General features: G+C 43.6%; 5 protein-coding genes across 8 annotated transcripts; 4 read left to right on the top strand and 1 right to left on the bottom strand.

Moving 5' to 3' along the window:
• Positions 1-6020: 6020 nt before the first annotated feature.
• On the top strand, positions 6021-6868 carry CG8204 (uncharacterized protein). Of its 2 annotated transcripts, none has more exons than NM_137206.3 (3): positions 6021-6346; positions 6402-6562; positions 6621-6868. In NM_137206.3, the coding sequence occupies exons 1-3, from the start codon at positions 6279-6281 to the stop codon at positions 6821-6823; spliced, it is 432 nt and encodes a 143-aa protein (NP_611050.1). In that variant the 5' UTR covers positions 6021-6278; the 3' UTR covers positions 6824-6868. The 2 variants fall into 2 exon arrangements, with proteins under 2 accessions (NP_611050.1, NP_001286464.1); NM_001299535.1 differs by having other exon boundaries at positions 6250-6346.
• CG30466 (uncharacterized protein) lies at positions 6842-11052 on the bottom strand. Of its 2 annotated transcripts, none has more exons than NM_001299534.1 (3): positions 10474-11052; positions 7255-8334; positions 6842-7199 (listed from the first exon to the last, which is right to left on the bottom strand). In NM_001299534.1, the coding sequence occupies exons 1-3, from the start codon at positions 10495-10497 to the stop codon at positions 7086-7088; spliced, it is 1218 nt and encodes a 405-aa protein (NP_001286463.1). In that variant the 5' UTR covers positions 10498-11052; the 3' UTR covers positions 6842-7085. The 2 variants fall into 2 exon arrangements, with proteins under 2 accessions (NP_001286463.1, NP_725477.2); NM_166103.3 differs by lacking the exon at positions 10474-11052 and adding an exon at positions 8404-8544.
• On the top strand, positions 8595-10484 carry Cdk5 (Cyclin-dependent kinase 5). Its single transcript, NM_057732.4, has 4 exons — positions 8595-8877; positions 8942-9129; positions 9290-9654; positions 9717-10484. The coding sequence occupies exons 1-4, from the start codon at positions 8710-8712 to the stop codon at positions 9878-9880; spliced, it is 885 nt and encodes a 294-aa protein (NP_477080.1). The 5' UTR covers positions 8595-8709; the 3' UTR covers positions 9881-10484.
• Positions 10608-13741, top strand: Flo1 (Flotillin 1). 2 transcript variants are annotated; one of them, NM_166102.2, is made up of 8 exons: positions 10608-10893; positions 11186-11261; positions 11506-11860; positions 12172-12183; positions 12299-12769; positions 12840-12983; positions 13045-13209; positions 13421-13741. In NM_166102.2, exons 1-8 carry the CDS (start codon positions 10842-10844, stop codon positions 13436-13438), a joined length of 1293 nt encoding a protein of 430 aa, NP_725476.1. In that variant the 5' UTR covers positions 10608-10841; the 3' UTR covers positions 13439-13741. The 2 variants fall into 2 exon arrangements, with proteins under 2 accessions (NP_725476.1, NP_477358.1); NM_058010.4 differs by lacking the exon at positions 12172-12183.
• A 469-nt stretch (positions 13742-14210) lies between these two features.
• On the top strand, positions 14211-17315 carry CG8195 (uncharacterized protein). Its single transcript, NM_137205.4, has 7 exons — positions 14211-14438; positions 14966-15290; positions 15351-15491; positions 15548-15601; positions 15666-16269; positions 16330-16741; positions 16800-17315. Exons 2-7 carry the CDS (start codon positions 15201-15203, stop codon positions 16846-16848), a joined length of 1350 nt encoding a protein of 449 aa, NP_611049.1. The 5' UTR covers positions 14211-14438; positions 14966-15200; the 3' UTR covers positions 16849-17315.
• Positions 17316-17338: the final 23 nt, after the last annotated feature.

Below are 17338 nucleotides of genomic sequence, written 5' to 3'. Positions count from 1 at the left end.
CTTAAGGAAGCAGGTTTGAACGCAAACTTTTATTTATGACTTATGCAAAGGAAGCATACTTTTTTTCTTATTTAATGCCTTTGGATTGAAAATCGTTTTACCAATTTCTTTAGAATATTGGCATATATTTCCTAAATGAAAAAGCCTTAAAGTACATAATTTACTGATACTTTTAATCTCCTTTTCATTTTTCAGTAGCAGGCTTTCGAATGACTTGAGATTATTTTCAGTAGAAGTCAAACCTACACCGCTAGCATAAACTGGGAAAAACTCTTATAGCACAAATATTCCCACAGGTCGAGCTAAAAAAAAAAAAGACTGAAAACTGATAACAAGCTGGCCGCCACAAAGCACTGAATCGCATTTCCTACCATCGAACACGGCTCCTCCTTCTGCCGCCTCCGAACTCAGTTTCATTTTCAGATTTTGTGGTGTTGGGGGGAAGGCTGGGGGACTTCTGGTGCATCTTCCGCCATGTGGCAGTGCATCCATCTGCGGCTCAGTCGCTCTCCGCGTGGCTTTGCATATTAAATATGCAACGGAGGCACGCGCGGAGCTCAGCTCAACCGCGACAAGGCCATAAAGCACCTGGGAAAGGCCTGCCGCGACATCGCGACACACGCAGTTGCAGCAGCAACAAAAGTTGCACGAACAGAACAGCAGAAGAAAGAACGACCATCAGATACCCATTATTTTCAGAGCTCTTAAAACTATCAAGTATTAGGCAATGTCCGATATGATCATAGCTACAGAACTCTATTCCATTCGATATCATTGGCAGTATGGCTTTGCACTATATGTGGAAAGTGCATACCCTTTCCACTGGCGGTTGTAGGATGTTGAAACTGCGCCTATCGCAGACTTCGTAAAAGAATTACGAGCTGGCAACGGTTGCAGGGACTGCAGATGAAACTGAAGCTCGTTGCAGGATACTGAATGTTGGATACGGAATGCTGGATACTGAATGTTGGATATGGGGTGGGGTATACTCGTAACTGGGGGCCTGTAGATATGACGTGCATCCAATCATTTTAACGCAAATAAACCACAACAGATGGCGCTGCGTGTGCCTTGTAAGTTGATGCACGAGTGGGCGCACGGGGGGCGTGGCCGGAAGTGACAGATGAGCAGCACAGGTTGCGCCTGCCACATGGCAGCTTATCACGGCATCCTGCCCTGCACCGCCCTGGCCATTTTTTTTTTTTCGCCCGGCACCTCGTAAGATGGTCTGGTTTATGCTGCGGTCACTTGTGGCATCCCCAATCTCTGGCCAAGCGACCCGTGTGCCCGCGTGCCACGCCCATTTGTTTGCGCCTTGCAATTGGAATTTTTGTCGCATTTACCAAAGTGCAGCGAAGGCGAGCGGCTGCTGCAGATAAATCTCATGAAATAATTACACGTGTTACTGTAAATGCTGTTAAATTGCCACCCCTTTGAGCTCGCTCTCCCCTGCAACACTCATCGAAAATGGGGGGCAGAAAGTGTCTGTAATTGGAAAATATTCTGTGACTTTAGATGTACAGAAAGCCCATGAAAATGAATATATATTCTCTATTTGAAACTGATAGGAGTTTCTTAAACTTTCACAAATTCCCAAATGAGTAGACATTCTTATATTTAATCATTTGAAACTAAAATAAAAATATTTTTTATTAGTGCCGAAGCTTTTAGCCTCGCCGGCGGCCAAGTTGAAGCCGGGCCATGTAAATGCATTCATGAGTGAGTGGACTCTCGTGGACTCCGGGTTGCATAAAGGCTGGCGCAGACGAAAGGGATCTGCGAGTGTTTCAATTTGCGCACAGACGGCGATGGGGCGTGGCAGTCGGGAGGCGTTGGGCGGTGGGCGTGGTGGGCAGGCTGTTCAACCGCAGGACTTATGCCCAATTGGGAAAATTATTTTGTGCCATTGCGGCAGGGGTTTAAATAAAAAAAAAAGAGCCAGGAGGTGAGTTAATAACGCGGCAGTTGGGCCATTTTAAAAATAAATTGAATATCAACTGGACGGCCGCCTCATTAGCGGTCGGCGCTGCCTACATTTCGGGGCAAGTGTTAATTGCGAACGCGGACTGCAGCATATTTATGCATATTTATATTCGCCGCCGACACGCTTCGACCGCAAAATGTGTGCAGCAGTAGCAGGGGTACAGTGGGTAAGGGGGGGGTGGCAGGATTCCTGCCAGTACTTCAAATCGCTTTTATATATTTTTCCGACTTTTGGCGCAACGCCGCCGCATTGAAGTAATCACATAAATCACGCAACGCTGCGAGGCTGTAAAAGCGTCGCCAGTTACCAGTTACCAGTTACCAATTTCCCCAGCTCCCATTATGAGTCGCAGATAAAACGCCGACATGGATGCCACTGGCGATGCATAGAAATAAAAATAAAGACCCAGTGGCAGTGAGTGCTTTATTAAGCATAATGCGGCCATAAAGCCATTCGAGCCAATCCAGCCAGTCGAGAGCCAGTCCAAAAGTCCTACTGCCTGCTGCCTGCGTCCTGATTTCGGGATGGGCATTACAGATAGCCGGGATTTAGACGCAGAGCTGAGCACTCCGCACTCCAAGGGCGAAGCAAAAAGGATTACGCCAAGGTATGGACAGCTCCTAATGATTGATGGGCCATTGCGGCCAATTCTTGGCGCTGGCTTTGTTTCGCCTCTATTGCATCCGCCGCTGCCTGTGGCGCCTCTCAATAAACCGAAGCCGTAGAAACCGTAAATCATGCTCCGTCCGTTGCGTGCCAAGTCATAAATACCCCGGCGGACCCGCTACTTGCCTCCTCCTCCTTCTCCTCCTCCTTGTGCTCCCCTCCCTCACTTCGCGTTGCAACTTCTAAAGCGGCCTGCAGCTTTTTAATTAAGGCACCAAGCGGCAAACAAAAAAAAAAGAGTAGCCAAAGTCAAAATAAAAACGTGGCGTATGTAACAAGTATAGGTTGCCCAAGGCAGCGATTAGTTGCTCTAACAATTCCAAGATCCGTTTCACTCATGGGAAAAGGATTTAGAGGCGCATGAGCTTGATTGATACAAAGCAAATATTTTCAAAATTCCCACTATACACTTTATTAAATCAATATCAGGCATTCTATTGAAGCTTAAGCTAAAGCTTCAATATTCTACATCCATATTCGGCTAACTCAGCCTGTTCCATCAAACTCCGCCAATGAGTTGAGCTACCTCTTAGGATGTGCAGTGTTATCTGCAACATAAGCTCGAAGAGATGGGGCAGGAGGAGCAGCAGGATCGGGAATGAGCAACTAGAGCCGCAGCGGCGGAAGACAAATGGCCAAGGCGCGAAGTGTTTGCAGGCCGCTGCCATCAATCAAAGCGGTGGACTCTAGGACTGCATCTTTTCGTCATGCAGTTAGATTTATGAACCTCCGGAATCGCTGTGCCTCCGTCCATTCTCGTCCCGGTCATATTGTAAATCATTTCCAAATTATTTAGTCGCTCTCGTTTCATATATATATTCATATTTTTGGCGCCTTTGCTTTTGCTCGTCGACGTCGAATGTGGCACGTGATTGCGTTATAAATTACAAGCCATTGGGATTCATATAGTCCTCGCAGCCCTTCCATTCCATCCCTCCGTGCATCGTGGTCTCCTGCTGATAGTTAATGTTCCCCGGCATCCGTTCGGCATTTCGAATTATTTTCGAATCCATTTGATGACCCACTAGTCCACTATCTCCAATACTCCGGTGAATTCCAATCGAATATGCTTGCAGATGTCGCGTTTGCATGCCTGCTATCACCCAATATGAATCCAACTACCTGGAAGGACTACAGGCGATCATCGCTATACGGAAAATAACCATTATTAAAGATTAAGAATCTATGGGACATACAATCTCCACTTGACATGTTGCATAATAGATATATTTATAGGGATTTAAACCTTTGCTGTGCAACACTTTGTGGTTAGTATGATAAAAAACTGCCTCCACAAGAACCAAACCTTTTTGAAAAAAGTACATTCGCGCTAAGGAAGTTCGACTGCCAAAGCCATATGTGTTGCATGTAATTTAATATTCATTATATGCACTATAAACGCTGTGCCACTACGATTGCATGATCTGTCAATCTGCCCAATTGCCAGGACTATCTGCCCCCTTATTTTTCCACCTTCCAGTGTTTTCCTCGTTTGGCTTTTCGGGCGATAAAAACGAAGCGAAAAGTGCCGCTATCTATTAATATCGCTTTTGGCTTTTTCGCTGGCGGCTAGCTGGTAACTGGTAGTTGGTAGTTGGTAGTTGGTATTTGGTAACTGGGAAAAGCTGGGAATGAAAAACGCTGAAAACTCCTAACGAACGACACCTGCCCTCGGAAAATGCCACTACTGCACCCCGCGAGAAACTTTCGCCCCATTTGGTGGCGTGTGTCTCGCTTTTCTTCTTGCTGTTTGCATTGGTCGCCCCTTTTCCTTTTGGCGATACACTGCTGCTGATGTTGCACGAATGTTGTAAATCAAAAGTAGGCGAGTCACACGAAGGGTCTTCCTGCCCCCCCGAAATCCCTGCCACCGCCGATAGCCGCTGCTTGCCAGCGCCTCTGCTGCTGCGCCTATTTGACTGGCAGGCCGAGCGGATAACGCTGGCAATTATCGCGCTTGTGCCTCACGAACAGCGGAAGCGGCAGAGGCGCCACATCATGTTACCCGGCCCGATTCCCCAGACCTTCCACATCCCCAAACTCTTTGTTAGCCTGCATCCTTTGCTTTCTTTTGTACCACTCGTTTTTCTTTGTGCAATCCAATTGGTAGCGCTCAGAAAACAAAGCAAAAACGATTGAAAATAACAACAACCAGTCCCGGCTACAAGTCCCCCAAAATATGGCAACAGAAACAAGAAGAAAAAAAACGATTCATATACGAGTATAGCCATGCACCTAGACCACCCCATCCGGTCAGTCAGTCAGTCATTGAAGTCATTTATTGCCACCAAAAGTTTTTCGCTGTTTGCCATACCCTCGCAGAGGTTATTACGGCTCAGACTAGGAGCAGGACACGAAGGATCTCAATGGGTGTAGTTATCGTATACAGGACTGTAAGAAGTTATAACCCAATGACATTACCTATAGGACTATCATTATTATCAAATCTTAATGACACACATCTATATGTGTATATTTCATAGCTGAATATGGCCATATAAATGAGATGTTTCTCTTGCAACTAAACCTACTTTTTAGGACTATATATTGTGCATACACATAACACGTTTTCATTAGAAAGAAAGCTTAATAACAAAGGGCATTCCATGCTTCGGTTAACCAATCGAGCCTCACTGTTGTACTTATTTTTACTTCTGGTTGTACTGTACTTGTCTTTGGAGCTGGAGCGGATCTGAACGACTCCTTCCCGGGAAGGACCGTTCCGTTTCAGTACGTTCCGTGTGCAGGATATGTTTACAATTTGCGGACACGCCGACCGTCATTTGATTGCTCCCCTCGCGCTTGTCGAATTCTCGGTTAATTCGCCAGGTGGCTTCAGACTGCGCATTGCCATCGGCGGCGGGGGGAAAGGATTGGGAGGCTTTGGGGCGGAAAAATGGGAGGGCAATGATAAGCGTTCCTCGTTTGTTTGCTCGGAAGCCTCACGGAAGATGACGTGCCCGGGATGGCCCATAAATGAGACTGGCCAAAGCAAACAGACCGGATACACAGGATACATTCAATCAAATAAGGCTATTCGTAACCGGAAAAGGGCAGGACGACTCTATGTCTTCCTCAATCTGACCAAACACTCCGCTAATCGTATGGTTAATAACTAAAATACCTGTGGATAATCTTTAAACGTTTTCAATATGTAAGTCAGTGAGATACAGATACAGTAGATTGAAGCTTTCTGACTATATAAAGTATTTACTTATTTATGATGAGCAAAATTGAATGTTGATGATGAACATTTTATTTGTTCCAGCAAATTGTTCAAATTCAAATTAAAAGTAATGGCGCCAAAGATAGAATTCATCTGTTGACGAAGGCTGGCAGCTACAGAACAATCTAACTAAGCTATGGGATTCGTTTCAACACACTCGTCGTAGAACTCCACTAGTTTTGTTTTCTCACTAAATTAACATGCAGCCCCGCGATCTTATGCGCATTTTAATATTATTCTGCTTGCGTTTTGCATTTAACTTTTTGATTGTTTACCTCCAAAAACATAACGCCGTTCCAGTGGAGCAGAAACGGCTTGGAACCCTCGATAGAGGCAAAAGCTGGAGGCTATAAAACTCGCACAGCTGAGTTTTATTTTGCACGCGACATTGAATTTGATGAGATGGAAAAATGCATTATTTGCGTAGATAACTTGAGAAAATACAAGTGCAGCAAATGCTCGGCACCCTAGTAAGTAGCTATTCGAACAGTTCACTACGGAGATAATAAATGTCGCAAAATGTAGCTGCTCTGTGGCTTGTTATAAGACACACAGGGATTCGCCCCAATGTGCGACAAGGGAGTCCGACTTGAAAAAGACTGAAGTTGGCTACCAGGAGGAACCTACGCTTCATGTGCCCTTCCCCACCGACGACACAGTTGCCGCGGAGAAGCTCCAGCAACTAGGTAGGTGTTTAAATTCGCAATTATACACATTTCTCATAGTATGATGGTTTCCGTACAGAAAACTGCCAGGAACTGCGTAATTTGCTCCACAATCCACACCTGCGTTCGCTGCTCCAGCAGATTGATGTGGCCATCAATGCCCAGTCGGCCATGATGGCCGCCATGCAGGAGCCACTCTTCGTGGAGTTCGCTAATGCCTGCCTTCAAGTCGTCGAACCGATGACGGATGCTGAGCGCACTGAATTTGAGTTGTACTCCTGAATTAAGTTGACACACAGTCTCAATAAAACTAAGCCTTTATTTTGTAACTAATAGTACTGTCAATCCTTGGCAGCTTCTAGAGGAGCTTGCATTGAAGAACTCCTGGAAACTTCTCATTGAAATCCGCCGGTAAGGTTGAATCTTTTCCATAACCAGGGAAAACGTACAACTAATTATTTGGCTCGGCCATTTAAAGTTATCTATCTCAGCTGGCATATCAAACTAGTCATCAGTCTACAGCTTCGTTCCTTGGCAATCAAACTCAATCAAAGTAAATTGAAACTGGATCCGAGTTAAAAGTGATTTTTGGATGCTTCATGTGCAACTTGAAAAGCCTATGTTCCCCTTGCACTTTCCAGGTCATGGGGATGGGATCCTGTAATGAAAAATATTAGAAACGAAAGCTAATATAAGTTGTGAAATACTTAGACCTCATTAGACATGAGATACGTGTTTAGTTCCACATAAATATTAAGTGCTGTGGTACGGTTTTCTCCCAGTTTCTTCGCATCGAATGTGAACTCCTTAAATCCGAAGGTGCAATGGTATATACCCAGGACCTCGTGTGTGTTTAGGTTTTGTATTAAGGTATGAAACTTAATTTCGTCCACACAAACCGAATTTTGTATATAAAATTCATTGACATTAATGTGAAGATGCTGATACGCATGCATACCAAAATTAGCCACCTTTAGGGTCTTAATAGCCACATTTAAACCGTAAGTTTCACAAAATATGGATGTATTTTGGCTTATCTCGATCATATTTATAGTGCTTCTCTTCGCAGCTATGAGAATCTCTCTCAGAAATCCGTATCTAACGTGACCACAAAGAAATAGCTTCTTCAAGTGAGTTAGACGTTCCAGTTTCGATAGGAACCACACCATCATTTCCTCCTGGAAGCACTGCAGCTGCTCTAGGTTTCTAATCCCTTTCCAGGGCAGTTCTGTGTTCGAAATCTGGTCAATATCGAAGATACCCAGCTTCAGGGATTTTATTTTTCTGGTTTTCAGGATCTGTATCAAGTTGGTGACATTGAATTTGCTGCAGTAGGAGACCGTGAGGTTCTCGAGAAACTCGAATTCATCAAAGTGTTTGCCAGTAAACTTTCCATGGGGGCTAAAAGTTGTCAGATTTGGAAAAGTTTTCAACATTCTTGGCACGTCCGCATCGTTTAAGTTAAACGAATGCGTGGAAAATCGAAAATCTTTAAGTTTTGGAAAACTACAGCTGGTAAGTGTTTCGAAGTTAGATCTATTATTCATTTTGAGCCGCAGAGTGCTGAGGATTTGTTGAGTACTTTCCAGGAAGAATAGCAAATCCTTGTCGCTCAGCTGCATTTCAATCAAGGATATATATGCACATTTGTTATAAGCACGCCACACATACGGCATTAATTTCTTAAACCGGAAATGAAAGTCTTTCAGTTTTAGTTGGGTCTTCAAGTCGAGATAACTTAGAATTATCATTAGAACATCATCGGGCAGACATAGTAAGCCAGGCTTGGTATTCTGCAAAGGGCAAAAGAAATTAGGAAACTTGTATACTTATATTTCTGCTATATTGTTGCATTGCGGTACCATAAGATCGGTGTTTATCATTGTCGGTCTATATTCGTATGTTTAGCTAATATCGAGTCCAAATAAAACAATAAAATTATAACAAAAGTTTTATCAACATTTTTAAAATGATATCTGTTAATTTTGAGTATTTTTGGTGACAGCAGACTGTCAGCTGCGATGTTGGTTAGTCACCGCGTGCTGTAAGCGAATAACAGTGTGCTGTTAGGCGCACGAATCCCTGGCCAGCAAAAACAAACTGCAAAAACAATAATCCCCGGAGTTTTCCATCTGAACGCAAAATAATACACACCAAAACACAGCAAAATGCAGAAGTACGATAAAATGGAGAAGATCGGGGAGGGCACCTACGGCACGGTGTTCAAGGGTCGCAACCGCGACACCATGGAAATAGTGGCCCTGAAACGGGTGCGACTGGACGAGGACGACGAGGGTGTGCCCAGTTCTGCCCTCCGGGAGATCTGCCTGCTGAAGGTCAGTCGGACGAGCAGGAAGTGATTCCAGTTTATAAACTAAATCGGCACATTACCATCCGTAGGAGCTGAAGCACAAGAACATTGTGCGCCTCATAGACGTCCTGCACTCGGACAAGAAACTCACCCTGGTCTTCGAGCACTGCGACCAGGACCTCAAGAAGTACTTTGACAGCCTCAACGGGGAGATCGACATGGCCGTCTGCAGGAGCTTTATGCTCCAACTGCTCCGCGGACTGGCATTCTGCCACAGGTATACCTATATATGTATCAGCACTGGATTAGGTCTTATCTTGTGTCGATTATAGTTAGAATCAAGTGTTATTTGGAGTAACTTCATCTGTGGCACATTTCCGAATGATATCCATTTTATAGCATTGAGACTTAACTTACGCTACATTATCCTATTTTAGCCATAATGTCCTGCATCGCGATCTGAAACCACAGAACCTGCTGATCAACAAAAACGGCGAGCTAAAGCTAGCTGACTTTGGTCTCGCTAGAGCCTTTGGCATTCCCGTGAAGTGCTACTCCGCAGAAGTGGTGACCCTGTGGTACCGACCACCCGATGTCCTATTTGGAGCCAAGCTCTATACGACCAGCATAGACATGTGGTCCGCTGGATGCATTTTGGCCGAACTGGCGGACGCTGGACGACCGCTGTTTCCTGGCTCTGACGTGCTCGATCAGCTGATGAAGATCTTCCGTGTGCTGGGCACCCCCAACGAGGACTCCTGGCCAGGAGTTTCGCACCTCTCCGACTACGTGGCGCTTCCATGTAGGGATTCTAGACGGATTTTATTTATCGATACCAATATTAAAAGCCTATTTATATTATAGCTTTTCCGGCCATCACCTCGTGGAGTCAGCTGGTACCTAGGCTAAACTCCAAGGGACGCGACCTGCTGCAAAAGCTGCTCATCTGCCGGCCAAATCAGCGAATTAGCGCGGAGGCGGCGATGCAGCATCCCTACTTTACGGACAGCAGCTCTTCGGGACATTGAGGTCGGAAGGTTCTTTCCAAGCCACTGTTTTCACGACCTTTGATTAGACTTAAGCCAAAATGCGAGACTTTGTCCAGCAAAGATCTTTTAATTATATATGTATGTCCTTGCAGTAGAGTTCGATTATAGTATAAGATAAAAAGTTCTTTATAATTTCATTAGTTTGATTTACCAAAGCAAAAGGTTTGATTTATGACAATCCCTACCAATGTGACACTTAATATAGCCATTTGAGCTGCCAAATTAACATTTATCGATAAAATACTTATTGATTCAGTAAAATAGTTTTATTCTTAAAAATTTTTATGTTGAGTGTATCGTTAAGATCCGAAAATTGTTCAAATTCCTAGACGATATCTACTGTTTGTGTGAATGTGGAAAAAATATTTGAAATCCTAGTTTCTGTTTTCAAAGACTAAAAACTAGGCAATACATCTGGTTTCCAAATTTAATGAGTGTCGACGATTTTCTTATTACATTTATTGTGTATTTTTAAGAATTTCGATCTTTCTGAATGATATGAGTCATTAAGTAAATTAGAATAAAAAAAATTGAGATGTAACCTAGATTTTTAAACCAATAAAGACACTTACCGCAGCACTACGTCGTCGCAGCATGATGAATATTTTGAAGTGGTCGCCTCAACCCCCGGCACTCAATAGGGGTTAAAGTCGTTCTGCGCACTCGCGAGTTAGAAATTGAGAACTTTACAGATTGAGAGATTTTTTTATTGTGCTACGAATTGCTAACCGAACCGGTCGGATTTCTGAATCTTAAGCACCGAGTACCTCGGAAATTCTTTTATATATATTATTAGACGAATAAACAAGGCTACCTGTGGATCGGATAATTCGCTATATAGTTAATAATCGGAAAACTGTGTTAACCGCGCAGATAAAACAAAAGCTGTTATCAGCAGCAACCCATTTTCTAATATAAATAACAAATAAGTGCTGCAGAAATGACTTGGGGATTTGTAACCTGCGGCCCCAACGAGGCTTTAGTTGTCTCTGGTAAATCACACGATCCTTATATGCTCAAAATAATGTCAAATCGATTAAATAAATAAGTCAGTGAATAAAAATGAAATTGTCACGCACACACACATATATATACACCCCACCCCAAGTGACGTCACTATCGATTTTTGTGTACCGCAAATGTTGTTGTTGGGATAACAGGGGAAGAAGCTGAATATGCGGCAGTCCGAAGCCATGCGTGCGCATTTGAACGGCGTTGCGGTGCTGTTATCCAAATGCTGCAATGTTTTGTAAACAAAGTGTTTTTTGTTTGTTTTCTGCGCAGGGTGCTGCTACATGAAGCCGCTTTTGGTGCCGGGAGGACGAGCATTCGTTTGGCCAGTGGGCCAGCAGGTTCAGCGGTGAGTTTTAACCGGCTTAGACCAGGGGTTCCAACGAAAAGCCACAGGTTAGGGAGGCGCTAAAAAGCGCGGGTATTCGAAATATTATTCGTAAGAATTCGGTTTTATTAAAATATATTAAATTATAATAAAATAATCTTATTTTATCAGATAATATTTAGTTAATATTTCTGGCTTCGTATCTGAGTCCCTAGTCTTAAGATAACAAGCCCTCAGATGTTAAATGTCCGCCAATCTTCCCCAGAATTTCGTTGAACACGATGACCCTCCAGGTAGAGAGTCCTTGCGTGTACACCAGCCAAGGAGTGCCCATCTCGGTGACAGGCATTGCACAGGTGAAGGTCCAGGGTCAGAACGAGGACATGCTGCTGACCGCCTGTGAGCAGTTCTTGGGCAAATCAGAGGCAGAGATCAACCACATCGCCTTGGTCACCCTGGAGGGGCATCAGCGTGCCATCATGGGTTCGATGACCGTGGAGGAGATCTACAAGGACCGCAAGAAGTTCAGCAAGCAGGTGTTTGAGGTGGCCTCCAGCGATTTGGCCAACATGGGAATAACCGTGGTTTCCTACACCATCAAGGATTTGCGCGATGAGGAGGTGCGTAGTTCCAACCGATTACTTTTTACCACTCTCCCCGCACAACTAACCCAATCATCAGCAGTGATGGGAATAGGTTCTGTATTTTATATATATATTAGTTTTGGTTTTGTATACTTGAACAAAAATTTATTTAGCAATTCTGCAGTGATTCTATATATATTCAAACTTATTTTCTATTTTAGATTTTCTTTTTTTTATTCGATTTTCCCATCACTGTGTACCGGCTTCAAAGCTCCCTTTTTTCAAATAACCTCTTGTATATATGTGAATATATATATTTCTTGCATGTCCACATGGATCCTCTGTAGGGCGACTCAAAGGTGCGTATGTCCGCCCAACCGCCTGTGCGTGGAATCGTTGGGACACGTCCATCAAATTCAGCTTCTTGTGTAACTATCGGGATACTAACTCCTCGCGTTCAATTTCCATTTTCAGGGCTACCTGAGGTCATTGGGTATGGCCCGCACGGCGGAGGTGAAGCGCGATGCCCGCATTGGCGAGGCTGAGGCCCGAGCGGAGGCCCACATTAAGGAGGCCATTGCCGAGGAGCAACGCATGGCCGCACGCTTCCTCAACGATACCGATATTGCCAAGGCCCAGCGCGACTTTGAGCTGAAGAAGGCAGCATACGATGTGGAAGTGCAGACCAAAAAGGCCGAGGCCGAGATGGCCTACGAGCTGCAAGCGGCCAAGACCAAGCAGCGCATCAAGGAGGAGCAGATGCAGGTGAAGGTGATCGAGCGCACGCAGGAGATTGCCGTCCAGGAGCAGGAGATCATGCGCCGCGAGCGAGAGCTGGAGGCCACCATCCGCCGACCGGCCGAGGCGGAGAAGTTCCGCATGGAGAAATTGGCCGAGGCCAACAAGCAGCGCGTGGTCATGGAAGCCGAGGCCGAGGCTGAATCGGTTAGATACCATCTAAATATTTGCTTATAGACTACGATTAACTGAAGCATCTCCATCTTCTTTGCAACAGATCAGGATTCGTGGTGAGGCTGAGGCCTTTGCCATTGCGGCCAAGGCTAAAGCAGAGGCCGAGCAGATGGCCATGAAGGCAGAGGCCTATCGTGAGTACCGTGAGGCTGCCATGGTGGAGATGCTCCTGGACACACTGCCAAAGGTTTGTCAATGGTTAGATTAAAAGAATCTATAATTTATTCTATGTTGAATCTAATTCGCAGGTTGCCGCCGAGGTGGCTGCTCCACTGTCACAGGCTAAGAAGATCACGATGGTGTCCAGCGGAACTGGCGATATCGGTGCTGCCAAGCTGACCGGCGAGGTTCTGTCGATCGTCAACAAAGTGCCAGAGCTGGTCAAGAACATAACCGGCGTGGACATTGCTCGGGTACGTTCCAATTCTGAATTTATCTAACTTCAGAGCTCGTCGAGGTGAATGAATGACGACGCAATCGAAACCAAAACAAATGGCAATCAAAAGACTTTGTAGACAGGAGGACGCTGCTTTCGTTTGCTACCTTCGTTTGATTTGAGCCTTGTTTTGCGATATAAATTCCCTGGTTTCGATTCACTTTACGTTTCCTTTCTCTTCATTTCAGTCTGTGCATGCTGGCTAAAAAAGTACCCAAAAGAAAACCAAAAACACACAAAATTATGTACTCTTCAAAACGAAAATAAGAAAACAAAAAAGAAATTACGCTATATTGAACGATCGAATACTTCAAAACTGAAATCGAACGCATTTAAATTTCTTTATAATTAATATATTATTGAATCTTTGTGCTAACCCGACAAATTTTGCAACATGTTTTACACACACACTCAGAGAGAGGAGCAAAAATATTTTGTATTACATGTATAATGTATTTATATAAGTGTATTGCACAAAGCGTGGAATAAATATTCTTCCTTGGATCAACAAATTGAGTTTATTTTAATGGGTCGGCAAATATAAAGGAAGTTGAAATTTTAAAATACCAAAGGTTTTGGCGGTTATTCCACATTGCCACACTTTTCAATTTCGCATATGCGCTGCCACCTTTTGATATAAATACGTTGGGCAACCAGCGTTGCCATGCCTTTTAATTAATCCATAAACGATACGTCTTCAGTTATTTTATAATGTTTTATTAATTTTAAATATATTATTATTAATGTATTAATCAGCCAATTGTTTCTGATGAAGCATTGAAGTTGGCTTCTCTCAGATAACTTCAGCTTTAGTGAAAGTTATGAAAAGGAATGGAATAAGAGAATTTGTAGGCATTTATATATAATAGCATTGTTATCACAAAATATATATTATATATTCAAGACGCAAAAAACAATCGATGCGATATAAGAAGTTGAATACATCGATAGTTTCGATAGGTTGATGTTGTACCATCACTAATAGCAGCTCTGTCCAGCTGTGCGGATAAAAAATCATAATCAGAATATCAGTATTATAACGCACATTACTCCCAAGAGTGTAATCTGAAAACCCACTTGAGTTAAGACAAATCCTAGAAAATAGAAAACCATAAATATTGTTTCCGCTCAACAAAACAAACACAAAGAAAACAATTGCGGCAGTGGGAAGGAAAAAAGTTCCGCCTTCAAAAGAGGAATCAAGTGGTAAAAACTGCATAAATAAGTCAAGCATAGCCGCAGAACTGTAGATAATATCACAATTAAGTGATGACCAGTAGACTTGTTGACTTTTTCAGACTTCATATCGCTGCCTGTGTTTATTGATTTTGTTTTTGGCCTGTTATCAACAACCTGCCGCCCACTCCCACCCTCCCCCTCTCCACACTCGACAAATGTATTCTTATTTACCCAACAAACAATTGGTTTTCAAAGCCACATATCTTATCAGTCAGTCCCCCCGAAATCTTGCTAATTTGTTTATACTTATCTGATCACCGCGATCGGTGATAATCCCAAATTAGATGGAGATATCTGCTCAAGCAGATGTTAATTGACCGATGGCTTTGTTAATCGAATTGCTGCTACCTAACAAAAGCGATTCGATTCAAACGTGTTAAATAGTAATTTGCGCCTTGAATAATGCCGCACCCACTCGTCAACAAAAAATCAATAAATGCAGATCCCTACCAACTTTATGCACTCACACACTCCCTCCAATTTTTCCATTCTAGCTAAAATGACTACCTAAAGCCCAAGGTTTATCTGTGTAAAATTCACGGACCACGGACCTTTTATCACTTTTGAAAGCAGAACCTAAAGACACCGCAACAATGAAACTAAAACGCTGGCGGCACAAGCGTAAATAGTTATTTGTCAACGGATAACCGAAGGAGCAAGACATCCCCCAAAAGGCGGGAAAAGAAGCTAAGTTCGTTTGGAAAACATTCGAAAAACAGGCGAATAATCATGCTAGGTCGCACACAACGTCTCCTGTTGGGCATATCAATACTGGTACTAGTCGATGTGGTTTGGGTCTCATCCAGTGAGCTGACAAAGGTGATAATTTTGTTTTGAAAACATTTGGAAATCGGTTTGAATTTTGATATACTTTACTAGTTCCTGTACAATGAGGCCAATTTTGACAAGCCCTTCTTCTGCACATACTTCAAAACCTCCATGTTCAGCATTTACCTGCTAGTCATCGGTATCCTGGCTCCCTGGAAAGAGTCATGCGAGCGACAGAATGGAAACTATGCTGTAAGTAATTAGATATCCTAATTATAAACCCTACTAAGTGATTCTTCTTCCCTTAGATGATGGAGCAGAATGCAGATGACGAGAATTATTACTCCAATCAGGCTGTTTTGGTAGGCAAATCATACAATCATATATTATGTACAAAAAGATGTAACCTTTGTCTATACCTACTAGGGAGACCCAACCTATGTGCCCATCAGATCGCCTCACTTAGGAGCCGGAGGACAATCCAATGGCACCTCAAACTCCATATCGGGCACCGAAAGCGATGATTCAAGTGTAAGAAGTGTGCGCTTCAGCAAGATGGCCGAAGTCAGAGAGATGTCTGCCCACGAAGCCACCGATGCCTTAATGGCCAGGCTTTCGTATGCCGCCAGCTTGAGAATTAGGCGCCAAAAGACACACCACAAAACGGCAAAGACTGCGCTACTCTTTTGTCTGCTCTGGTTTGCGGCCAATTACTTCTTTCAGCTGGCCCTGGAAATGGACGAGGCGGCCATGATAACACTGGTTAGCTCAACATCGTCATTCTTCATTATCTGCCTGGCAGCCGTATTTCCCTCGGCAACAGGTGACAAGCTGACTATCACCAAGGTGATTGCGGTGGCCATGAACATTGGCGGAGTGGTGGCCATCACCATGAACGACCTACACGATACCAAGATGACCAGAGGCGTCCTTTTAGCCCTTTTCAGCGCTTTCTTCTATGCCGCCTATTTGGTTTTCGTGAAGCGAAAAAGCGATACGGAGGAGAAGGTCGATATACCATTGTTTTTCGGTGAGTAAAATTGCTAAATTTTGAGTTTGATCGCTGCTTATCTTCTGACTCCCTTTTTAGGTTTTGTTGGCCTATGGAATATGTTGCTTTTATGGCCAATATTCTTTATCCTCCACTTCACCAAAATAGAAACCTTTGAGCTGCCCAGTCAAGGGCAGTTTGCCCTTCTATTTTTGAACGGCTTAGTTGGCACTGTGCTGTCGGAGGCTCTTTGGCTGTGGGGCTGCTTTTTGACATCCTCACTGATTGGCACGCTGGCAATGTCGCTACAGATTCCGCTAGCCATCCTGTTCGATGTCCTGCTGAAGAACAAACCGTATTCGCCGATGTTCTACATGGGCTCGATACCCATCTTTGTGGCCCTGGTGTTCGTTTCGCTATTGATGCGTAACGACGATTCCGACCCACTGATGAAGCTCTTTAGGATTGTGTATAGAAAAGTCTGCCGGTGCCATAAGCCAAGCATTGTTAGGTGAGTCTGGTGTTCTGGCAATATGAACTGTCTTTTAACAGCATAATTTCTTGCCTAGGGTCAACGATGACGAACAACAGGAGTCGCTGATAAGCAACAGCGATTAAACAATAGCAATAATCACGAATGGAGGCTTTTTGTAAAAGTCGGGCTTCTACAAACTTTGAATGTTGCTCATTGCAATGCAATCTAAAACTTGGCTGTTTACGAGTTCGTTTCGAATCGTTCTTAAATCATATTGGGACAAGTCCTGCACAATTTCCCTTCGGCCCTGATTTGTGTTTCTCATTTGTGCATTTTTCGTTGGATATTATTGTGTTGCGAACTTACGTACAACTATTTATTATAATCTTACAAGTGTATTTATTCTCTGTAAATAGCTTTAGATCCCACGAATACCGTTTATCTATGTGATAGTCTACAACGTTTTGCTGAACTCCACCTATAATTTATTTCCTCGGTATTCACACTGCGCTTAGCTGTATAATTGTTGACTTCTCAATACAAGATGAAAAAACATATACACATATTGATAACTAATTACAATAAATAAAACTTGTCTACCGTAAGCTTTAAAATCTGCTGAATCTAAGGTTA

This window comes from Drosophila melanogaster, chromosome 2R (genome assembly GCF_000001215.4).
Source record: "Drosophila melanogaster chromosome 2R".
Taxonomy (NCBI): domain Eukaryota; kingdom Metazoa; phylum Arthropoda; class Insecta; order Diptera; family Drosophilidae; genus Drosophila; species Drosophila melanogaster.
This window is presented reverse-complemented; position numbering and strand designations above follow the sequence as displayed.